At 48.1% G+C, this 20,258-nt stretch overlaps 1 protein-coding gene across 4 annotated transcripts in view; it reads right to left on the minus strand.

Moving 5' to 3' along the window:
• drosha (drosha ribonuclease III) overlaps nt 1-20,258 on the minus strand; it is a 74,279-nt gene that overhangs the window by 45,222 nt on the left and 8,799 nt on the right. For all 4 annotated transcript variants that reach the window (XM_029458078.1, XM_029458075.1, XM_029458077.1 and 1 more), the window contains exons 10-20: nt 19,688-19,759; nt 19,308-19,389; nt 18,198-18,266; nt 16,929-17,098; nt 15,154-15,278; nt 12,376-12,475; nt 8,452-8,559; nt 5,269-5,376; nt 1,011-1,149; nt 827-887; nt 421-480 (exon numbers count right to left, since the gene is read on the minus strand). In XM_029458078.1, the coding sequence (XP_029313938.1) occupies nt 421-480; nt 827-887; nt 1,011-1,149; nt 5,269-5,376; nt 8,452-8,559; nt 12,376-12,475; nt 15,154-15,278; nt 16,929-17,098; nt 18,198-18,266; nt 19,308-19,389; nt 19,688-19,759 (1,094 nt within the window). The remainder of the gene's footprint in view (nt 1-420; nt 481-826; nt 888-1,010; nt 1,150-5,268; nt 5,377-8,451; nt 8,560-12,375; nt 12,476-15,153; nt 15,279-16,928; nt 17,099-18,197; nt 18,267-19,307; nt 19,390-19,687; nt 19,760-20,258) is intronic.

Here is a 20,258-nt window from a genome sequence, read left to right on the forward strand (position 1 = left end):
TCTCTTATATTCCCATGTAGTAATATCCACTCAGAGGAGGAGGTGCAGCGGGGAGCTTGTGTGAGATTAATAATAGCTACGTATAATTAGCACTGTGCTTAGATAAGTGCCGGACAGCAACGTATGCGCTCACCTGGGAGTCAATAACAGCATCCAGACAGCTAATTGCAAGTTGTCATGGCGAATTTAAGGGAGAAAAAAATACATCCCAGTTCCAATTACCAGTAGATCACTGTCTTGAATGAGTCCAAAGTATGGAGCGCGCTCGTGACAGACAGATAGATGTAGACAATAAGAGAGAGGGAGAAGTGGAGGGACAGGGTGAGAAATTAAAGGAGGGGGGGGGAAGAAAGGCTGAAGTGTTGTAGTCGGCTTCAATTAGCGGTTGTGTCTATCAAAGATTAACGAGCGCTTTCTTACCTGGTGAGGAACTCGACTACGGCGTCACCCAGGAACTCCAGCCTCTCGTTGTGATTGATCCTGGTAGTGAGGAGGAGACGGGAGGAGACGGGAGGAGACGGGAGGAGACGGGAGGAGACGTGGAGACAGTTGAAGAAGCAGTGAGACAGATGGACAAACACACAGACACAGTGCTGCTGACCTGATCGGCGCTCCGAGAACAACAGCAGCTCACATTTAATAATAAGTAGCCGTTGCCCTTAAAATGAGCTCATTCCATTTCCCCTGTGATGTCCCTTCCTTTCACAGTTAAAGTTAATTTTCTTGTCAGCAGGCCTGCCGGGTGTATTAATCACAGGGATCGTCCCTTTGATTGCTCCTGTGGTCAGTGATAGCATGAACAGATACGTGCCCGCAGGCGGCCTACCTGGAGGGGGAGGGGTCATCCTGGCCCAGACGAGACATGATGTTAATCAATGTGTTGATTCCTGAAACGGGAGGTAAGGGAGGTAAGGGAGGTGAGGGAGCAGAGCAGACAGGAGTGGTCACTTGACAGTAAGAACAGAAACGAGACGGGGGAAAGAACGTTAACATGGGATAAAATGACCCACCCTTCTTCCTCATGTACATGTGGTGGACCTTCCTGTCTCCGTACTTAGGCTGGCGGATGCCACAGTTGGAGAGGGAGTTGCGGGCATGATCAGGATTCATACCGAAGTTGAGGTGGTGACTGGGGTGAGTCATGGCCAGCTGGGGGAGAGAAGAAGGGAGGTAAGGGTAAGAAGGGTAAGGTAACACTTCTCAACAAAGGGAGAGCAACCAGTTTATTATCAGTAGGTCCTGTGCTGCCTGTCTGCCTCTCAGAACGTCTCTGGTTCTAAAGGTAGAGCTTGCTGATGATCCAGGAACTATTATAACTCAACTCTTGTCTCTGTTTTCCATTAGCAAGGCTTGTGAATAGTACCTGGTACTTTTTAAATGGTACCACCTCAGTGGAGGTTCAACGAGCGCTGCTCTGATACTAGAAGGCGGAGCTAAAGCCGATCACCGATTATAGAAAAGGTCCTGAGCAACAAAAACAAACCAGACATCACTGACATGTCCCAACACGAGGCCATGTGACAACGCTCCAGAGCCGGATGCGTTCCCTCTTTCTGTCCAATTACAAACGGTAACACTCGTCAAGTCCAATAACGTTGGATCCACAATCGCTCAAAGGAAAAGAAGAGGGAGCTGCATTCAGGCGAGCCACCGAAAGAGAGTTCCCTCTTGCCTCTCTGTCACAGTGAAGTGAAATTAATAACTTAAACTTCCAAACCTGTAAAGAGGCAAAAGTGGGATTTTAAGGTAATATGACCCTGAAGGAAACGTATTAGTCGACATTCAGCTTTGTTTGAAAAGAAGACGGAAACTGCTGTGCCTAGAGAGACTGCTGTGGCTGAACATCTCAAATGTGCTGGGGGGAAGAAAAAGGCGAAAGATAGCGCTCTGTAGGATATGTCAAGCTTTTATCAATCTTACATTAGGAGAATGTTAATCTCAGCCCAAAAAAAAAAAAGACTCCAACTCCTCTCCCCCCCCTGGGCTTGCTTTTCAAAATGCTTGTCTCCTTTCTGCCAACTTCAAATCAATTTCAAGCTCCAATGAGATATACATGTAAAACGTTAACAGAGAGGTTTCAATATGTAGAGTTGCTCGAGAGGCCGTCAGCGCTGTAGCCTTGAACACGGAGGCAACGCATTCAACAGCAATTGTATTTTCCTTTTTGTGGTTATTGAAGGAACGGCATTTATTTAAAGTTATTTGACATGACACGAGCAGAAATCTAGCAGTTCTCAGCGCCGCGTTGACAGTTTGATAAAATAAATAACAACAACCACCACGTCTGGCTCCACATTCAACTCCCCCCATTGTGCCGTGTCGGACACAAGTCGATGACCACCTACTAAACAGCCTCAACTACAGATTTGGGTACTCTGCGGGAAACTCGTCAAGAAAAATACATCAGTTATTCTGTAAACACGGCAGGTCCTTCACAGTCAAAGACGACATCCGACAACAGTATTGGCTTTTAATCTGTTTGGAGGAATGACGTCTGCAACTGTTCCCGTCGACAGAATGACGGCGTGAAGTATCGCAGGGATTTGGATTTAGTGATCACTGCCTCAGCTGCAGCTCAACTGCCTTTGGCTAAATGGGAATAAACATCATCGCTCAGTGGAGAGCGGCACACTTGACTGGAAAGAGTGTTCTCCAACCTGCGAGCAGGGAAACTGCCTGCTCAGCAAACAGCACCCAGCAATGTCTTTATTACCGTGTGCTGCATTATTTGACACACACAGGTGAGTGGCGACTCGGGGGGGTAAAGAAAAGAGGGAACAGACGGGAATCACTTGAAATATCGAAAAATGTATCCTTTCAATGTAAAAGAGCTCACGTGGAGAACAATGTGCTATAAGTAAAACAAAAGCCTTAGCACTGCCCCCTAACTTTGGTATTTGCTGTTAGCGCAGCCCCCATTTAAATGTGTACCATTGCATTATTACATAATATGCAACATTTGGAATATCCAAATATCTGCTCAAAGATACAAACAAATATTCTAAGCCTGCAAAATGGTATTCAGGCCATCGCTACAGGAAACACGTCGACACCTCGATCACAAGGCTGGGCACGCATCCCCATAAATAACGAAGCAAATAAAACACCCTGGTGCACAGAGTCACAGCCGCAGTCAAGGGGGGGGGGGGGGCACACAAACAAAAGCCTGCGATATCAGAGCCGGGGGCCGAGGACTTGTGCGGTTAAATTATTGAGATTCTCTGTGATGCCTCTCGTTCTGTCAGCATGGGTCAAAAGTGAGGGACGGGGGTGAAGCAACAGGGGGCCGAGTATGATTACGAGGGTCTGCTGGATGTGGGGATGCGGGAGCATGTGGAGACCATGAACACATGTCTGTCCAACCCCACCCCCACCTTCCCCCAAGTTTTAAATGTTAAATGTTTAACAGGGAGGCTCTCAGAAGAGGAGCTTCAAAGGGCCGAGGCTCCGCCTCTCCGTTGCCTCGTGCCAGGATCACATTTCAACCCTGGACTCAGATAGCAGGTGTGTTGCTGCAGAGAATCAAATGATGCTCTTATGGATTTCCTGAATGAATATGCGAAGTATTAGTGATCATACACTTACGACATATGTTCTGCTCACAGATATGCTTTCATTAAAACATTACAGAGAGCGAGCTGGAAACAAGCATTGATTCCGTACAGACCCACCGAACCCGGTTGATCTGCCGCTTTCATCTCTTCTAAGCAAAATATAAAAGTCTCATGCCTTTAATGGGAGTACGGCTCATTACCCTTCAAAGCCAGAACACAACTTCTCATTCTGAATACCGATTCAACGGTCCCAAACCCAGAGCGACAGCCAGAGTCCTGCTCCTCTGAAGAAACACTTCTTTAAGTAGAACCCACACCGTCTCATTAGGACCGTGTTCAAAATGTTCAAATATGTCTAAAACTATGCCGAGTTTGACTATTAATACAATTTGATATCCAGATTTAATATTGGATTTTTCTAAAAAGAAAAACTAATAAGTTGTCGGGTCTTTACTGTTGCTATGTGTTTATTATCCGTTTAAATAATCAGTAGAATACTCGTCTGAACGAGCACCATTGCACCGTCGCAGCCGCTCTGTCCAACTCTGGGCAGAAAGTGTGTGTGCTGTGTCGCTGATGTGTCCGTGTGTGTGCGTGGAGAAGAGGAAGGTACTGTAAGCCCAGGAATGATGGCTCCCTACTTGGGCCATTTCAGACCCAGTAGTGTTGAACTGCTGACAGCCCTGGCTTCATCCACACACACAAACAGCGATGTCATGGTGTTAACACCTCAGTGGATAGAATTGTGATGCAGACAGACAGCCAGGTAACACACACACTGCAGAGGCCTGTATGCGAGCTGTCATGATCAAACTGATTGTTTTTCTTTTGTTTGTTTGTCTCTTTTGGAAGATGAAGGAATTGAATGAGAGGGGGGGGGACAAATCCATTAACTTCTCCCCAAGAGACGGAGATGTCAAGCTCAAATGGGCCTCTCCACGATGAAAGGCATGCAGCTCGTCGGCCGGCGGGTGGCCTCGCAGCGGGTCAGTGTTCCCTTTTTAACATTTATAATGACAGGTCGTCGTTATGCAAACGACAAAAAGGCCAATTGTTGATCAATACGTGCAAATCCCCCGCACCTAAAACGGAGCCAGAGTCATGAGCAGTCATGCCACACAGACACACGCAGAGCCTTGAGCGAATCCTAATGCATCCTTCCCCTCTTTAACTATGTATAGGCTACAACACATTGATTTCTAATGTATCAGGTTATGACAGCTCTTCAATAATGCTGTAGGCAGCCGTAGGGCTTGCTGCAAGAGTACACAGCTTGAGGCTGCAGACCTGACAGGGGAGCGCTGGCATTACGGAGGAGGCTGTTGTCCTGACTACTGTCACTGCAACTCACAGTAGACCAGAGCGGCTCGTTGCAGAGATATGACTCAGGCCGGTGTGTGGGTTACCTTAGTTGACTCCTGAGCCCCCGTTTCCACCTGAACTATTCCTGCAGAGGTGGAATGGGCACAGAAATGAGGCAAACGCTGCCTCCCTGGATGACTGCGCACAAGAAGCCCCTGCACAAAACTTTTTACATCAGGCTATCTAACCGGCTGTAGATTGCACGCTGTCTAAAAGAACTGCAGGGATTTGCCTACTCATATCTACCCTGTTAGTTATCAACTCTGGCAGCCTTTAAATAATGCAGCTTGGAGTTGGGGCGTAGAGTCGCATCACTTTGTAAGTCAGTTGCTGTCGTGACTGTGCGCCTTACCTGGAGGAGGCAGCGCTCCTTGAAGACGTAGCCAATGAGCTCATCCAGGTGCATCAGACACTGGTGGTACCGGATATGATGAGTGAGAACAGGCAGCATCATGGCGTGCTGTGGAGAACACACAGAGTTGTCAAAAAGGGCAAGAGCGAAGGCAGCGAAGGGAGACACAATTGGAGAAGGGGAAGAAACTGAGAAAAAGAATCATGCCTTATATGAAAGGAGCGCGAGAGGAGAGTGTTTTGAGAGAAATTGTGATGAAGAGATTGCGAGAAAGAATGTGCGGGGGGGGGGTTGATAGAGGGAACAGGCAGGGAGAAATCAATCAGTCGGTCATTATTTATTAAGTGGTGCTCTGCAACAGAGAGATGAAATAATCAAAAACTCAATCGCTGCACTGGGAGAGGGAATGACAGCGAGGAGGGAAATTCACATTTGGACAGGACAGTCAAATCGAAGCCCATCTCGACATGTTGACACACTTACATTTGGACAAACACTGACAGCCCCCCCTCTGACCCTCATATATTAAAAAAGGAAAAGTTGCAGTGCAACAAAGTGAAAGAAAAGTGAAAAATGGAGTGAGGGAGGGGGGAGCACAGAGCGGCGAGGTAATGTGACACGGAGAGGGAGAGTGAACGTCAACCGTGGAAAGTGGTCAGCAAATTAGTCTGACAGTCAGAGAGCCAATCTACACAATCATTAGTGGGGGGCTTATCAAGTCAGCCAGTCGGAGTGGTGGTGTAGGAAAGGCTGGTGTACACACATTAACCCCGTGCCACCGGATGAGAGAGGAGGGAGCCATGCATGTTTTAATTAGTGTTGCTGGGGAGGGTGAGCCGGAGGCCCGGCGGCTACAAGCGGCGCTGCCACGTAGCCCTGGGGCCATCGCGGGGGCCGTGGTGACACACTCCCCAGGCCTTGTTAAGCAGCCAATTAACAAAGCCAGGACCCGGTCGTGTCCACAGCTCCTGACCTGTTCTGATGACTGCCGGAGTGACTGAGCATGTGTGCGCGTAGAGAAGCGAAGTGGGGGCTGTTGGAGTTGATACTCTGCTAATTAAAAAGGTGGGGAATGTCTAATTTACTGTCACGGGTGATGTTCGGGCAGCTTGGACACCGGCCAACCGGACCAGCGGCCTGAATGTTCTTCTCCCTCGGCTGAAGGATGACCAGCGTTGATTTAAAGAATTGCATTTTAACTGGATGCATCATTTAATGAAGTGGAATGTGATAAAGTGGTTCTCCCAACTGGTTCCCACGCCATGCATGTGTTGCATAGCAGCCTGACTGTAGTCAGAGCGACGTGAAGCGTATTACTAAATGCAGTGAACAAACACCTACACACACTTATTGTATTTGATGTGGAAGAGCAAACAAGCTGACCGATAGCCTTCAGATGTGTTCAGGGACACAAAGAGGCAGCAGGACAAAGCAGAGAAACGGCATCGAACCCAAAAATAAACATTTGAATACAAACTTTTTCTTTTTAAACATTAATAAATAAATAAACCCCTTCCTCCCAAGGTGCAGCCTGACCCTTCACAAGAGCCCTTCAAGTGAAACAACCTTGGCGTAGCCGAGCGACGTCAGTAACGAGGGGGCTGATTTTTGTTTCCGGATAGAGTGGCTTGCTTTTAGAATCAAGAAACTACGGGTCAGGTCGTGCGGTTACATCTGGCCCGTGTCACACGCACGTCGTGCGGAGCGTACCGCCGCAGTTCGAACTCAAATTATTCATGAGCCAATTAGTCCGTAGCAGTACAGCTCGAAGCAAATATAATTGGGCGGCAATTATGGATCGGATCTTTCGTTGGCCAGACCTCGCTGTGAGAGAGGGCTAGAACTCTCCTCTCCAAATGTGAGGATGAGCATCGGCTGTAGGCTATCCTCGCCGCGTACAGGCGTCGGGGGTTTGTTCAGAGGAAAAGATGATGGCAATTATTTTCTGAGTAACAGGCAGAAGATATTGGAATAGACAACAAATAAAAGAATTACAAACTAAAGCATACCAGCCCCCTTTTCGTTACGGACAAATGCATGAACAAAATGCAGCTCTGTATGTCAGAGGGTACAGCGCGGCACTAACACATGCAAGGTTGTGGTTCAAGTCTCATTAGGGCCCGCCTACGCCAACTCGTGTGCACGCATGGAACTGTAAGCTGCACGTTGTCCCCACTACCCTCGAGAGAACACGTGGACCACATGGAGATTCTTTCTTGCTCTTAACAAGTGCATGAAGACAGACAACGGTGCATGAAGACAGACAACGGTGCAGTCGCTCTTGCCAGACTGAGTGGTGGAGAAGTTGTGTATAAATTAAACGTCAGGTCTGAGACATCGCTTAATGAAGGGTAGTGGTTGCCGCCGCTCTGCAGGAGTCCACTTTCCTCACGCGGAGTTGGACACTTGGAGAAGTGACGCAACGTGAGGAAAGGTCAGAAGCCGAGTTTCTGACTGCGGCTGTGCGGCGAGCTCTGGTCCGTGTCCGACTGAGTGGAAGTGCCGCATGCATGTGCAGATGTAAAAGACAATGGCGGTGTATTACAGTGTTAGCACACGTTTAGCGAGAACATCTAAAACTCAAAGCGTGTGCATGTCAGTGAAGAGAAGTAGAGTTGAAGCAGGAACGTAATCAGACAGGATTGTCCATTAAACAGGACCACAGCACTTAGTGCTGCGCTGCCCTGAAGAGGCACTCACTGGCTTTTACAATTGATTTAAATGTTCTATTGATAACTTGGAGGGCTGTTCCTGGTCAGGCTGCTGCAGACTCCTACAGATATCAGAGCATGATCTCAGATTCAGTCTCAACAACGGATTACAGGCGGGTGGGCAATATGTGAGCGTGCGGAGAACACGACCTCTGCCTGACGCGCTCCAGTCGTTGTTTGAAGTCATTTATCAATGATTACGTTTCTGACTCTTCTGACCATGAAACATGTGTTGCTGCCCCACCACAGCGACACCTATATTCATAACAAAAGGGATTTTATTCTTACTTAAATGAACATTATTGCATTTACACCGTTTAGTCACGTTATGTAAAAGTGTGTGTGTCTGTGCAAGTGAGTGCGTGTAGATCTGTGCGTACGAACATCTGAACGTGTGACGGATTAGAGCTACGAGAACGTCTCTGTGCGTGCGTCGGTGTCTCTGTGCGTGCACACGGCTGACGAGTGTTACCTGACAGACGTCGGAGCGGATGCCAGTCTTCCAGAAGCCCTGACTGCTGAGCTCCACTGTCACCTCACGGCGCATCGTGTTCTTCTGACGGATCTTCTGAAGAGCTTCCTGCCAAACAATCATACAGTCAATTATTGATCTGCCGGAGCACAGCCTTCGGGGACAGCTCCCGTCCTCAAAACCCCACCCCGCACTCGCCCCCTCCCAACAGAAAGGCTGGCAACATGCAATAAACTGAAATCTCCATAGCATGACATAAATACAGTACAGCTGTGGACAGGAGCAACAGGGGCAGTGACAGCCCTGCTGGTCCTGGCTAATTGAAGCACGGCAGCGGGTCAGCGGGGCTGCTGGGGGGGGGGAAGGCTGATACGGAGGCTTCACTTCCAGTCGTCAAGAGCCAAGAGCCAAGGCACCTGTCAGCCCATTAGGACCCTCACACAAGAGCCTGCAGCAGCAGGAATCATTGCACAAACACACATCATGTCAGACCTACAGCAAATAACTGGAAATGCAGTTGGGAGAGGGGGGGGGGGGGGGGGCTTACAAAGAACAACAGCGATGGAAGATGTATTGACAGACTGCACCTCCTAATGCGCGGCGTGTTGAATGTGCTTCGTTCGACTGAGATGCATCGACTGTCTGAGTTAGCCACGCTCTGCCTAAAATGGAACGGCAGGAATGTTTGACTCTCAGAGGAAATAAGAACAACAAAGGCATGAATAAATAATGCCATCCTACTTTGAACTGTGCATCAAAGTGAACACGCTCGCCCACGCGCACCGCACGCACAACCACACACACTGCACATCTTCCCGTGGACCGCCAGCCACTGTATATGGAAAGCAGTAATCACAGCAAATGATATGTAAATAATATGATTATGCAAGGCTCTCGACGGGGTCAGGAATTGGACAAAAGTACAAAAAAGTAAACAATTGAGCAGGAAGAAGAGGCAGAGAGACTTTCTGTTGGTCAGACGGAGACATATCTTCTGCGGAGAGGAGTGCGTGCGTTGGATCAGGTTGAGGTCAAGACACCGTCTGAAATCCATGCACATTTGTTGCACGTGTGCTTCCTCAGACCATTGTTAACTCGTGCTGAATTACTCGCACGCTTATTACTAGCCGTTTCACTTCCCTCTTCATTGGATTATAGAAAGAAAAGTACGGCTGGTTTCGGATGCTGCAGGCAGCGTCTTAACTAGAACAAGGGAAACGGATCCCTCCCCACTCTGCGTCCGACGGCACTGGATACCTGCGTTTGGTTTAGAAAAGTTCAAGGAAGTTAAATGATTTTTCTCTTCCCTACATGACAGATTTTCCTCAACTGCTGTGTGCAAATGTTCCTTATGCGTCCCATTAAAGTGCCGGCGAGAGTGCCTTCTGTTTTTATGCCCCTAAACTGTGGATCTTACTGCCTCTGGATATTAGAATCGCAAGCTCAGTGAAAAATAAATAAATAAAAAAAGGAAATTAAAGATCTTTTTTTACCTGGCTTTTAATTTAGAAAAATGTTTATAGCCCCAGTTTTTAAGCTTTAATCATTGGTTTTAACATTATTTTTTATCTCCGGTGTTTATTTGATTTTCATTCTATTGCCGTTTGCTAATTGATTTTCGCCTTTTTATTGTGGCAATTTTTTTTTGTTTTGCAAGATTGTATTTATTCTAGTTGTTTTGTCTTTGTGTGTGTGTGTGTGTGTGTGTGTGTGTGTGTGTGTGTGTGTGTGTGTGTGTGACGCACTGTGGGCTGCAGGTTTCTATGAAAGGTGCCAAATATATCAATAAAGTTGGGTTGAGTTTTGGAGATCCATTTAGAAGATTTGACCTTTTTCTGTTGTTCACAATGTCTGAGCAACGAAGAGCTGGAGGATTAAAGAAGCTGCATTTACAGCTGAAAGTCTCAACGGTGAGAAAAGATCAAACTGTAAACAATGCACTTAACAGCAAGCCAACATATAACTGCATAGTTTCTTAATGACATGCGTGTTGAGCCTGTAGTGTTGCATTCTCGTGTGGCCCGGCTGACGGCTGGAATTGAAACCAACGGGAAAACTCTGTAGATTCTGTAGATGGCTTTTCAAAGATGCTCCTCGTACAGCTCGACTGAGCTCGGTCAAATCTGCAAAGCAGAATCAGAGAAAATCCCCAAATCCACGTACGCCGAGCTGATAGAAGAAGCCGAGTTCACCGCCACGGCAGAGACGCTGAACACTTATTCAAATCAGAGATAAGAGAGAGCAAAGCAACGTTCACTTTCACTACAGTCACACCAGCGTTTCAGAACACATGTGACGACTGTTCAACAAAAACAATCAAATTCTTTCACTTTGAATGCAAAATCATCCAAAAAACATAAAATGATAAACGATATCCGTCGGCGTGTTTGACACACGGTCTGCATGTACGCTAGACCGGCTCCACCTGCACGCCTTCTGCACGCAGCTCTGAGTCCACGCGGAGCACAGAGGCAGCCGAGAGCCAGTTGGAGCAGCACGACGTCGCTGCGAACACGTCCGACGGGAGGATTGCTGGAAAACGCCCATCAGAAAATAAACAGACATTAAGTCAATCGCTGAAAGAGCATTTACACAGGAAGCTGGAGTGTTCCCTGGGGCGTTAAATAAGTAGCGATGCCACACTCCCACTGCAGTGAAGAGACAGTGACGTGGCAAACGCTTGTGGTGGAGTCTGATGGGCCCGGCGCGTGTGTGTGTGTTTGGGGTTCACTAATTGCTCCAGTGCAGGTTGACAGTAGGATTGTCAGGGCTTGTTAGCCAGAGAGCTTTGCTGAGCTACCTGGGAAACAGGCTGATTGAGCTCTAACTCATTATTGGTTCAGAGTGTATCAAACGGACCAGAGTAAGCTGTGTGTACTGTAGCAGTCACAGCCGTACCTGCACCAGAGATACAGCGGGACAAAGCCTCTGCTTCTTCAGGCCACACACACACACACACACACACACAGCGCCTGAACGCTACCATTCCCTGTTGCTACGTGGTCATTACTTCACCGAATCTGAACCTTTCCCCCAGCGGGGGGGGGGTTTGACCTTCACACTTAGCTCAAGAGAGCAGTGACAGCAGTTTTATTCTGAGCTGCATATTCATCTAAATGATGCATTATTAAGTGGAGTGAAAGTAAAACAGTAAGGAAGTAAAGAAAGTAGAGAAGCATCAAAAACTGTCGAGCAATCTGTCAAACACACGCGGCAACCTCCCGCTCTGAAGAGCGCCGTAAACCACAGTGTGTTCCGTGTGTTCGTCTTTGAACTCAAACTCTTTCAAAGTGCTTTTGCAGTTCTTTAAAGTTAATTGTAACATTTTGGTGGCCTAAAAATGTTTGCTCGGCATTCGGTTGCTCTTTACGCCACCCTCTGGAGACTAAAGACGAAGGTGGTGCCGGCTGACACTGTCCACGTGTCCACGTGTCCACGTGTCCACAGTCAGGCCAGTTCCCAACGAAGTGTTCTGTATTCTCTGGACTTCATTATGGGAATGATGAAGAGGAGACTTAGTCATGTAATTGAAATAACTATACATCTGAATTACAACAGATAACATATCTCGTCTTATATATCCATAATTCATATTTGTGCGAGGTAACAACAAAGCAATGTTGCCTGTCAGTCACTTTAGTGAAACAGGATCTTTGATACTTTCAGGCAATAACTCTGACGTCCAGCAGGGACTTTCAGATGAGCAACATTTTGAATGTGCACAGCGGGAATAAAAGGAATAGTTTCTGCAGATGCTCCAGTGTTTTCAGCGTAACCTTTCATATCTGCAGGAAATCAGCTCCCAAAACATTTGAATTGAAAGCACTTTGCATCGCACTCACATAACAAGTGCAGGTCACTTGTTATGTGTGTGAGACAAGAGAAACAGGAAGAGAAAAAAGATGACCAAAGTGTCTCACTCACCTCTCTCTGTGTCAGCTTCTGCTTGTCAATCTGCTTGACCTTGGGGCTGTTGGCCAGCAGGTGGCGTAGTTTCACATAGCTCTTCCACAGCTTCTGGTACCTGCGAACAGGGAGGCATCAGGCTGACGGCAGTCCATCTCCCCCTCGCTATCCTGCTTTGCAACAGCACATCAATATTTTGTCGGCAGCTCGGCCGACATTAAACATAATGTAACAGTTGCCTGTGGCTGTTATTGCATTAGCTGCTCGTGTGTGTGAGAGCAGTGGACACAAGATTCTGTCTGTCAGGCGTTCACTACAAGGAGGGGTCCACACACAGACCGACTAACGGTCTTATTTTTCCCTTCTCTTGACAAGCCGTCAGTCACGACGCATGGATCCAGAGTTATCTCCTAACCTCATAATTCTCATTTTCGGTAAGACCCCATTGTCTTTGCTCTCATTTGCATCTGAAAAGAGGCAGAGAGTTATCGGCAAGGTGACATGTAGCCATCACACTAACCACCTACCCCCCCCCCCCCCCCTCTCTCTTTTTAAATCAGACCTCCTGATTGATGCACTGAGGGCCGAGTGTGACCGTTCTGCTCCCATTCAGGAGAGTTTCTCCTCATTTACCCAGAGTTATTCAATTATGATTGGTGGGATGGAGGGGTGAGGTGGTGGGGGTTTGGGGGATAGGACGGTGCATTGACAGAGAGAAAGGCAGAGAGGCATAAAGGAGTAGAAAGAGAGAGCGAGAAGGGAGCAAGGAAGGAAGGGAAAGGAGGGAAGTGGGGGTGTACCGTGGAATAGAAGAATTACAGAGCTTTAATGGTGGGGACTTCATTAGAGACTGAGACGAGGGAATGAGGCGGCTTTACCGCCCCGATTATCAGCTCACCACCACCTCCGCACTGAAGCAGCCTGAGCGAGCGGACGAGAGACAGAGAGGACGTAAGAGAGCACGAGACAGAGAGAGAGAGTCTACCCAGCCTGGGAGGCCCCCTCGTCCCCAATCCGCTCCAATGACCTTTCCACAGATCCGCTGTGCGCTCTCAGGGTAGCTGTGCGGCGGCTCTCGCCACTCCCTGCACATGCTTTCATTAGCATATGCTGCCTCTTTCTTTCTAACCCCCCCCCCCCCCCCATTCCTCTCTTCCCCCCCCCCCCCCCCATCTCTAGTCCTTTTCAGGAATAGTATCTGCAGCATGGCTGGCTTCATCTATCTGCTAAAGTTCTGGCTTCATGGCATTCAAACATGTTATGTGAATGTGCTGTAATTGTTCTACTTAAACATGACCTGACCTTTGCGGGCAGAACTACTTCGCCTGCGATGTTTGGCACCTCGTGTGCGAGGGAGGCGAAGACGGCGAAGACCAGCAGCGAGTGAGAAAACAGTGATTGTGTTTGAGACACGGTCACCGACGGTCTACTCATAAGTATGTAAAGGAAACACTTGAGGGGAACAACAGTGTTGGAATCCACCACATTATAACTTTAACAAGCTACCAGAGCTTCAAAGAACAAACGATGATGCGTAACTACTTCACTGTCGGCCACTGGGGGGGGGGGGGGGGGCAATCACAGCTGAGTATGTAAACGATGTGCTCAACTTAAACTGACAGCACACACATGTGTATATGTGAAAGTTGTCTTTATGTTTCCACATGGTGTTTCTGCTGGGCCATCCTCCCTCCCACAATCCTTCATGGTGTTTCTCTCATGTCTCATCCCTCTTGCTGGGGGGGGGTTGTGTCCTGTTCCCTCCTGCTCTCTTCCCTTTACATCCCCTGACCTCAGACGTGTCATCATTCTTGCCTCAGCTGTCACGGTGGAGCCGTGGAGAAGCTCGAGTAGTGGCCCTGAACTCGAAGGCGTCCCGTGTGAAGGGAAGAAGACAACACAGCCTCTTCAGTCTCTTGAGTTAATATATGCTGCTGCTGCGGCCACGGCTCCCCCTCTGTGGCATCGCCGCAATCAACACCGACTCCTGCCCTCGCTGCACGCATCATTAGCAGTTGTAGGAAATCCTTTCCATTGGTCTCTTACTACTCGTTTCTGCATCAGCTAATGATGTCCCAGTCCATCCATAAATTTGTCGTCTGCCGCTTTGAGGAGTTTGACATGGCAGTAGGGTGCACGGGGTTGAGTGAGCTCGGCGGACAGACGGCAGGAGAGAGGGGACATTAGTCGAGGGGAGGAAGCAAACTAGTTCTGCCTAAATGGATTTCCTAATGATCTTCCCCTTGTTTGCATCTTCATCCGCACTCTTTCCCTCCCGCACCTCTTCCTGCCTGCTGTGATTGACAGCACACATCCCAGTTGAGAAGGAAAGACACGGGTTTAAATTTAGAATGAGAGCGCGGAAACCAAGTTGTGTACCGACTGTTGATTGGCGCTTGAAGCCGTGTTGTCACTTCTCTCTGAACACCTCGGGGACCGCAGCTCAGATGATCTAATGCGCTGCTTTTGTTAATTATGCAGCAGGAAAGTACAGTATTCCCTACTGCAGCCCTGCGGCGCGTGGCATTACTGTTCACCAGACGGCGGCTCCCACGGCGCAGGCACCCAGCGGAAACCTGGGACCCGTGACGGCGCACGTGAAAATGTCACGCCACTCCTTTGCTCGTCCATCTATTCGCCATCTATCCGTCTATCCCCCCTCCTCTTCCACATGCGACGCTCGTAAAGGGTGGTTGACATTTATGTGTGCATGCGTGTGTGTGTGTGTGTGTGTGTGTGTGTGTGTGTGTGTGTGTGTGTGTGTGTGTGTGTGTGTGTACACGTTTGTGATCTTACTGAGGGTCTCCGGCGTAGCTGAGCTGAGCAGGCCGGATCCCAAAATGCACGATGATAGGGAAGGTGATGACGTCCGGGTTGAACTGCTCCCTGTCCAGTTGGTCGATGCGCACCGAGCTCGGTTTCTGCGGGTAAAACAAGCGAGTACAGCGAGTCACGTTACAGTAGCAACGCAGTCACAAGTCATTCAATCATCTGCTACCAATATGTGAGATAACTAATACTGCAGGACACGAGGGTCTTCTGTCACAGGAGCGTAATGAGGCGAGGCGCGCAGCGTGCACACAACAATGACAAAGTGATGTCAGGGATGGCGAGCTCACTGGTGACGCTCTCATCAGGGAGGAGATTGACACGCAACATGTCCTCGGCTGACTCCCACATCAGTTAGCCTGTCAGGCATTGTGTGAGATCAGAGGAAGGGGTTGCAGCACGAGGCGCGATGAGCTGCACGACAGATGGCGCCGGGCTCACCTTGACATTAGCCGCGGTGGCTCATCATGGCCTGCACACAAACTTTGATTCGAGAGGTCGCCGGCCATCTTTGATTTTACCTTTAAAGCGACATAATCAGGTTTGACCGGTTTGATGGACGGGCGCGATGGTCCCACTGTGCACGCTCCTTCAGATATAACGGGCCTTTAGGCAAACACTGCTTCTTTACCAACAATGCACCGCAGCGGTTTGAAGCCCGGCGACATTTGTGTCGTTACACGACCACGCCATTGTGTGAAATAATCACTTGAGCGTGGCGTGGTAGATTGGGCATGGGACCGCTTCATTTGGAGCAGTACACGTGACCTTCACATATCACACTGTTCTGAAAGGACTTCTATTGATCGTCACAAGCCGTCGCATGTTTCAGAACTCTTCAGCTGCAACGCTTTCCATCACAAGTCCGTGCAGAAATGTTTGTTCCATCGACGGCTAATTCATTTCAAGCTTCTGATAATTAGTAATATAATAATAATAATAATAATAATAATAACAACGCTTTTCTTATTCTTTGTGTTTTGGATTTAGAAACATTATTATAATGTATTACAACCATGGGAATTAAAACACACTGATCATTGAGATAAAATAAATAGGAAGTATTATAATAAGTCATTAGTATTAATCATGTTATGATTATAATTAAGCATTGTGGATATGTATCAATGCAGATTATAATGCATTATACTGTTAAGACAGTTCTGCTTGCTTCTATCCTCTCAATTATTATTTACTTATTTATTAAGCTTAAAGATGACCATTGCTCCAGAAAGTTCTTTTCTCACCACGCAGGGTAAGTCTCTCTCTCTGTGTGACCTTTTTAATAAACTTAGTTTGACTGGCAGACCCATCTTTAACTCCAGTGTGGGGATGGGAGACTGTTACACACCCACCTATGTGGGAACTCGACAGAAACACTTCAGTCCTGCCAGGAAGAGCAGTTGACTCGATAACTCACCCACGCCAAAGGTTACACAATCGTATTCGCCGTTCATATGCAACCTTTTAGCTAGCAATGACATCTTCACCTTTACCCAGACACAATTACTGTACATCCTTTAAAATATGGGCCAAGACAAGAAGGTTAACCGACTTCATCGTGACATAAAAGCTTGGGCCCGAATAATGTTGATGACAGCACACGCCCTTGGGAATAATAGGAGAGGTTGCTCATGTCACAGGAGCAGCCTTATTCCTGCAGTGTCAGGGGTTAGGGCCGACGAATGCCCTTGAAAGAGCAGACGAGGCAACCTGTCGTAACAGTGCAGCTGAGGCCTCACCATGCCCGGGCTGGTGACGATCATGCCCTTGCACTCCTCCGCGTATTTCTGCCACTCCAGCTCCTCCCACTGCAGCATGTCTGCAATCTCCTCCTCGGGGACCAGAGGCTTGCTGCTGCACAGCAGGTAGAGCAGCACCTGATGCATGGACAGCACCTCCTTCCCACCATCTAAGACAACGTACGAGCATGAATACACACCAGGAAGAAATGCATGTACCAACAGAAGCATAGAAACACGACAACGTTTGCAGCTCAGCAGAGATTCAAAGTTATTTCAAAAATAAAAAGAGCAGAACTCTTTAGAGCTACAGTTTGTGGAATTAAACGAGCCGTGACTTTTGTTCCAGCGAGCTTCAGCACAATGCATTCTCTCGCTGGCCCAAAATCAAGGCCGATGTTGGAGAAAATCTTTGTTTTTATACAAGCGTCTCACCCAGTCTCACCTCTGCCAACTGAGTGTGTGAGCCAAGATTACACGCTGCGAGAAATGTCCCCGTGCATCGCAATCGCACAGTTCAGGAACCGCACAGGTAAACAGAGGCGCTGAGGCGAGGTCAGAAGTCATGCAATACGTGAAGGCACATAATAAGACACGCGTATGGAATAATATTTAAAACGGCATCACAAAGAAATCAGCACACAAATGCACGTGCAGAGAAAGAAAGCTGCCGGGTCAAACGCAGACAGTTTAATAGATGCTCATGCAAAATTGATTGACCTCCATTTGTGAGTGTTTCACGTGGACAGACCCCCCCCCCCTCTCACTCCTGCACATGCATTAAGACAATAACAAATGCATACCCACACACTCTCACTGCAACTTTCAAACGCAGCAGCAGCAGCAGCATCATGCTCTCACTGCAGCGCCCCGACTCCGCTCACGCTCTCTCTTTACAGATCCATTCACAAACATTGCGTCGGACAGGTTTTGTTTTGGCGCTTTTGTAAAAGAAGCAGATAAGTGTTTCTAGCCGACTAAATTGGGAGAGCTGGGAGAGAAATTGTTTTTTTGATGGAAAGGTAGGTAGGTGGCACGGCTGTCATAACAAACACTGTGGCAATATCGTAGTGCACCAGCACCATCGTGTGTATTAAAGATGAATACCACGCAGCGGCACAGCAGCTCAGGCAGGTCCACCGATCACACCGCAAATAACATCACCGCAGATCCTTCTTCTTCTCTGAACAAGGTCACCACTGACCGCCGGAGGGAGACACGCTGAAAAGAAAGCAATTCAGGTTCCTTGCAGGCTGTTCAGAGTCTCACCTGGTAAGAATCGGACAAAGCGGGGCATGAAGTGGAACCGCTGGCATCCAGGGGCCTCGAACTCCGGCCCTGGAAGAGAGCGAGAGCTTTGCTTTCACACACGTTCAGTTTCAGGAGCGTTACGTTGGGGATGAAATGAGAAATCACTATCAGCTTATTGCATGACAATTATTACCCAGAATTCATTGTACCAACTTGAATGCACTTGTGCAACACACACCTACACACACCTGCACACACACACTGATGAGAGGGCTGCCATACAAGGTGCAACACACACCTACACCTGCACACACACACACACACACACACACACACACACACTGATGTCAGGGCTGCCATACAAGGTGCAACACACACCTACACCTGCACACACACACACACACACACACACTGATGTCAGGGCTGCAATACAAGGTGCAACACACACCTGCGCACACACACACACACACACACACACACACACACACACACCTACACACTGATGTCAGGGCTGCCATACAAGGTGCAACACACACCTACACACACCTACACACACACACACCTACACACTGATGTCAGGGCTGCCATACAAGGTGCAACACACACCTACACACACTGATGTCAGGGCTGCCATACAAGGTGCAAAACACACACCTACACACACACGCACTTACACCTACACACACACACACACACACACACACACACACACACACACTGATGGCAGGGCTGCCATACAAGGTGCAAAACACACACATTGTGATTAGTGTGCGAGCCGCTCTCCCTCCTGACACACAGCCTCCTAAATGTGACCTGTTGCATTATGGGAAAGTGTTCGTACAGAAGGGTTTGATATGTTTCTATAATAAAAACAGTCAGTGGGCAAAATGTTGCCTTAGTTACCAGCAGGAGGACTTTCTTGTCTTTCTTTGACACTGTCTGTTCAAAATAATTGGAAAGAAACATCATTATGCAATTGGGTTTCCCCCCCCCACCGTACCCTGACTCCTAAACTGGGGTATGAACCAAAGCTTTAGTGTCTCGCTACACCCCGACTGTGTGAGGATTACCAAATGTACGTACAATTTGAAAGAGACAATCACTTGTAAATGGTGAAGCTGCTCTCACCTGTCAGGTTCCAGTCGTACAGCTCGAGGATGTCCTGGAACAAGTAGTTGGCCAACAGCTCCAGGCCTTGGACACAGTAGTTCTGCACACGGCAGAGACAGGAAGTGTTAAGTGAGCGCGGAGCACAAGCACACTGCCATAAAGACGTAACGTAGATATGACAGATAAGTAAATCCAGTTCTTTAACTTCATCACATAAGCCACCTTATCGATGTAATCAACCTCTGCAGGTTTAAAGGAATCTCTTCTGCGAGGATTAGCACCTTGGCTCACCCAGGCACCGAGGTGCGAGGGTTACGTGCGGCTCACGCTCAGCCGTTTGAGATGAAAACAAAAGGGGGTGAGACAGAGCTTTGAGATAAAGTGGGGTTTTTACTGACCTCCGGTGTCATCTCCTCTATGAAGTGGATGGTATAATCTATGTTGAAGCGGATCACACGGCACAATGGAATCTATGAGGATGAAAGGGACAGAGGACGAGAAGAAGAAAGGACGAGCCGACTCATTAGCGTGGCGTTAGGCAGAGGTTACAGCGTTTCAAGGAAACTCATTAGAACTATCTCTGCTGCGGAGCTCACCAACAGTGGCACACACACACACACACACACACACACACACACACACACACACACAGAGAGACAAAGTATGTAAACACACAGTCAAAGTATGTACGGTCAAGAAACGAGTACAAACATGCACACACACATTTAAAAACCCAGACATGTGCAAACGCTCACTCCAGTAGATCACATGGCTCCACACAGACAGACAGACAGACACACACACACACACACACGTGCATCTGACTCATGGAATTAAGTAACTCGAGTCTCACTAAACAGATAAGCCTGCTCCTCTGTGTTTAATCTCCCTAGTTACACAGCCTTTGTTGTCAGGGGGTCCATTTTTAAGAGCTTAACCTGGGAACCACGTTCATTCTTTCCCCATCCT

The sequence above is a fragment of the Cottoperca gobio genome, chromosome 20 (assembly GCF_900634415.1).
Source record: "Cottoperca gobio chromosome 20, fCotGob3.1, whole genome shotgun sequence".
Lineage (NCBI taxonomy): Eukaryota > Metazoa > Chordata > Actinopteri > Perciformes > Bovichtidae > Cottoperca > Cottoperca gobio.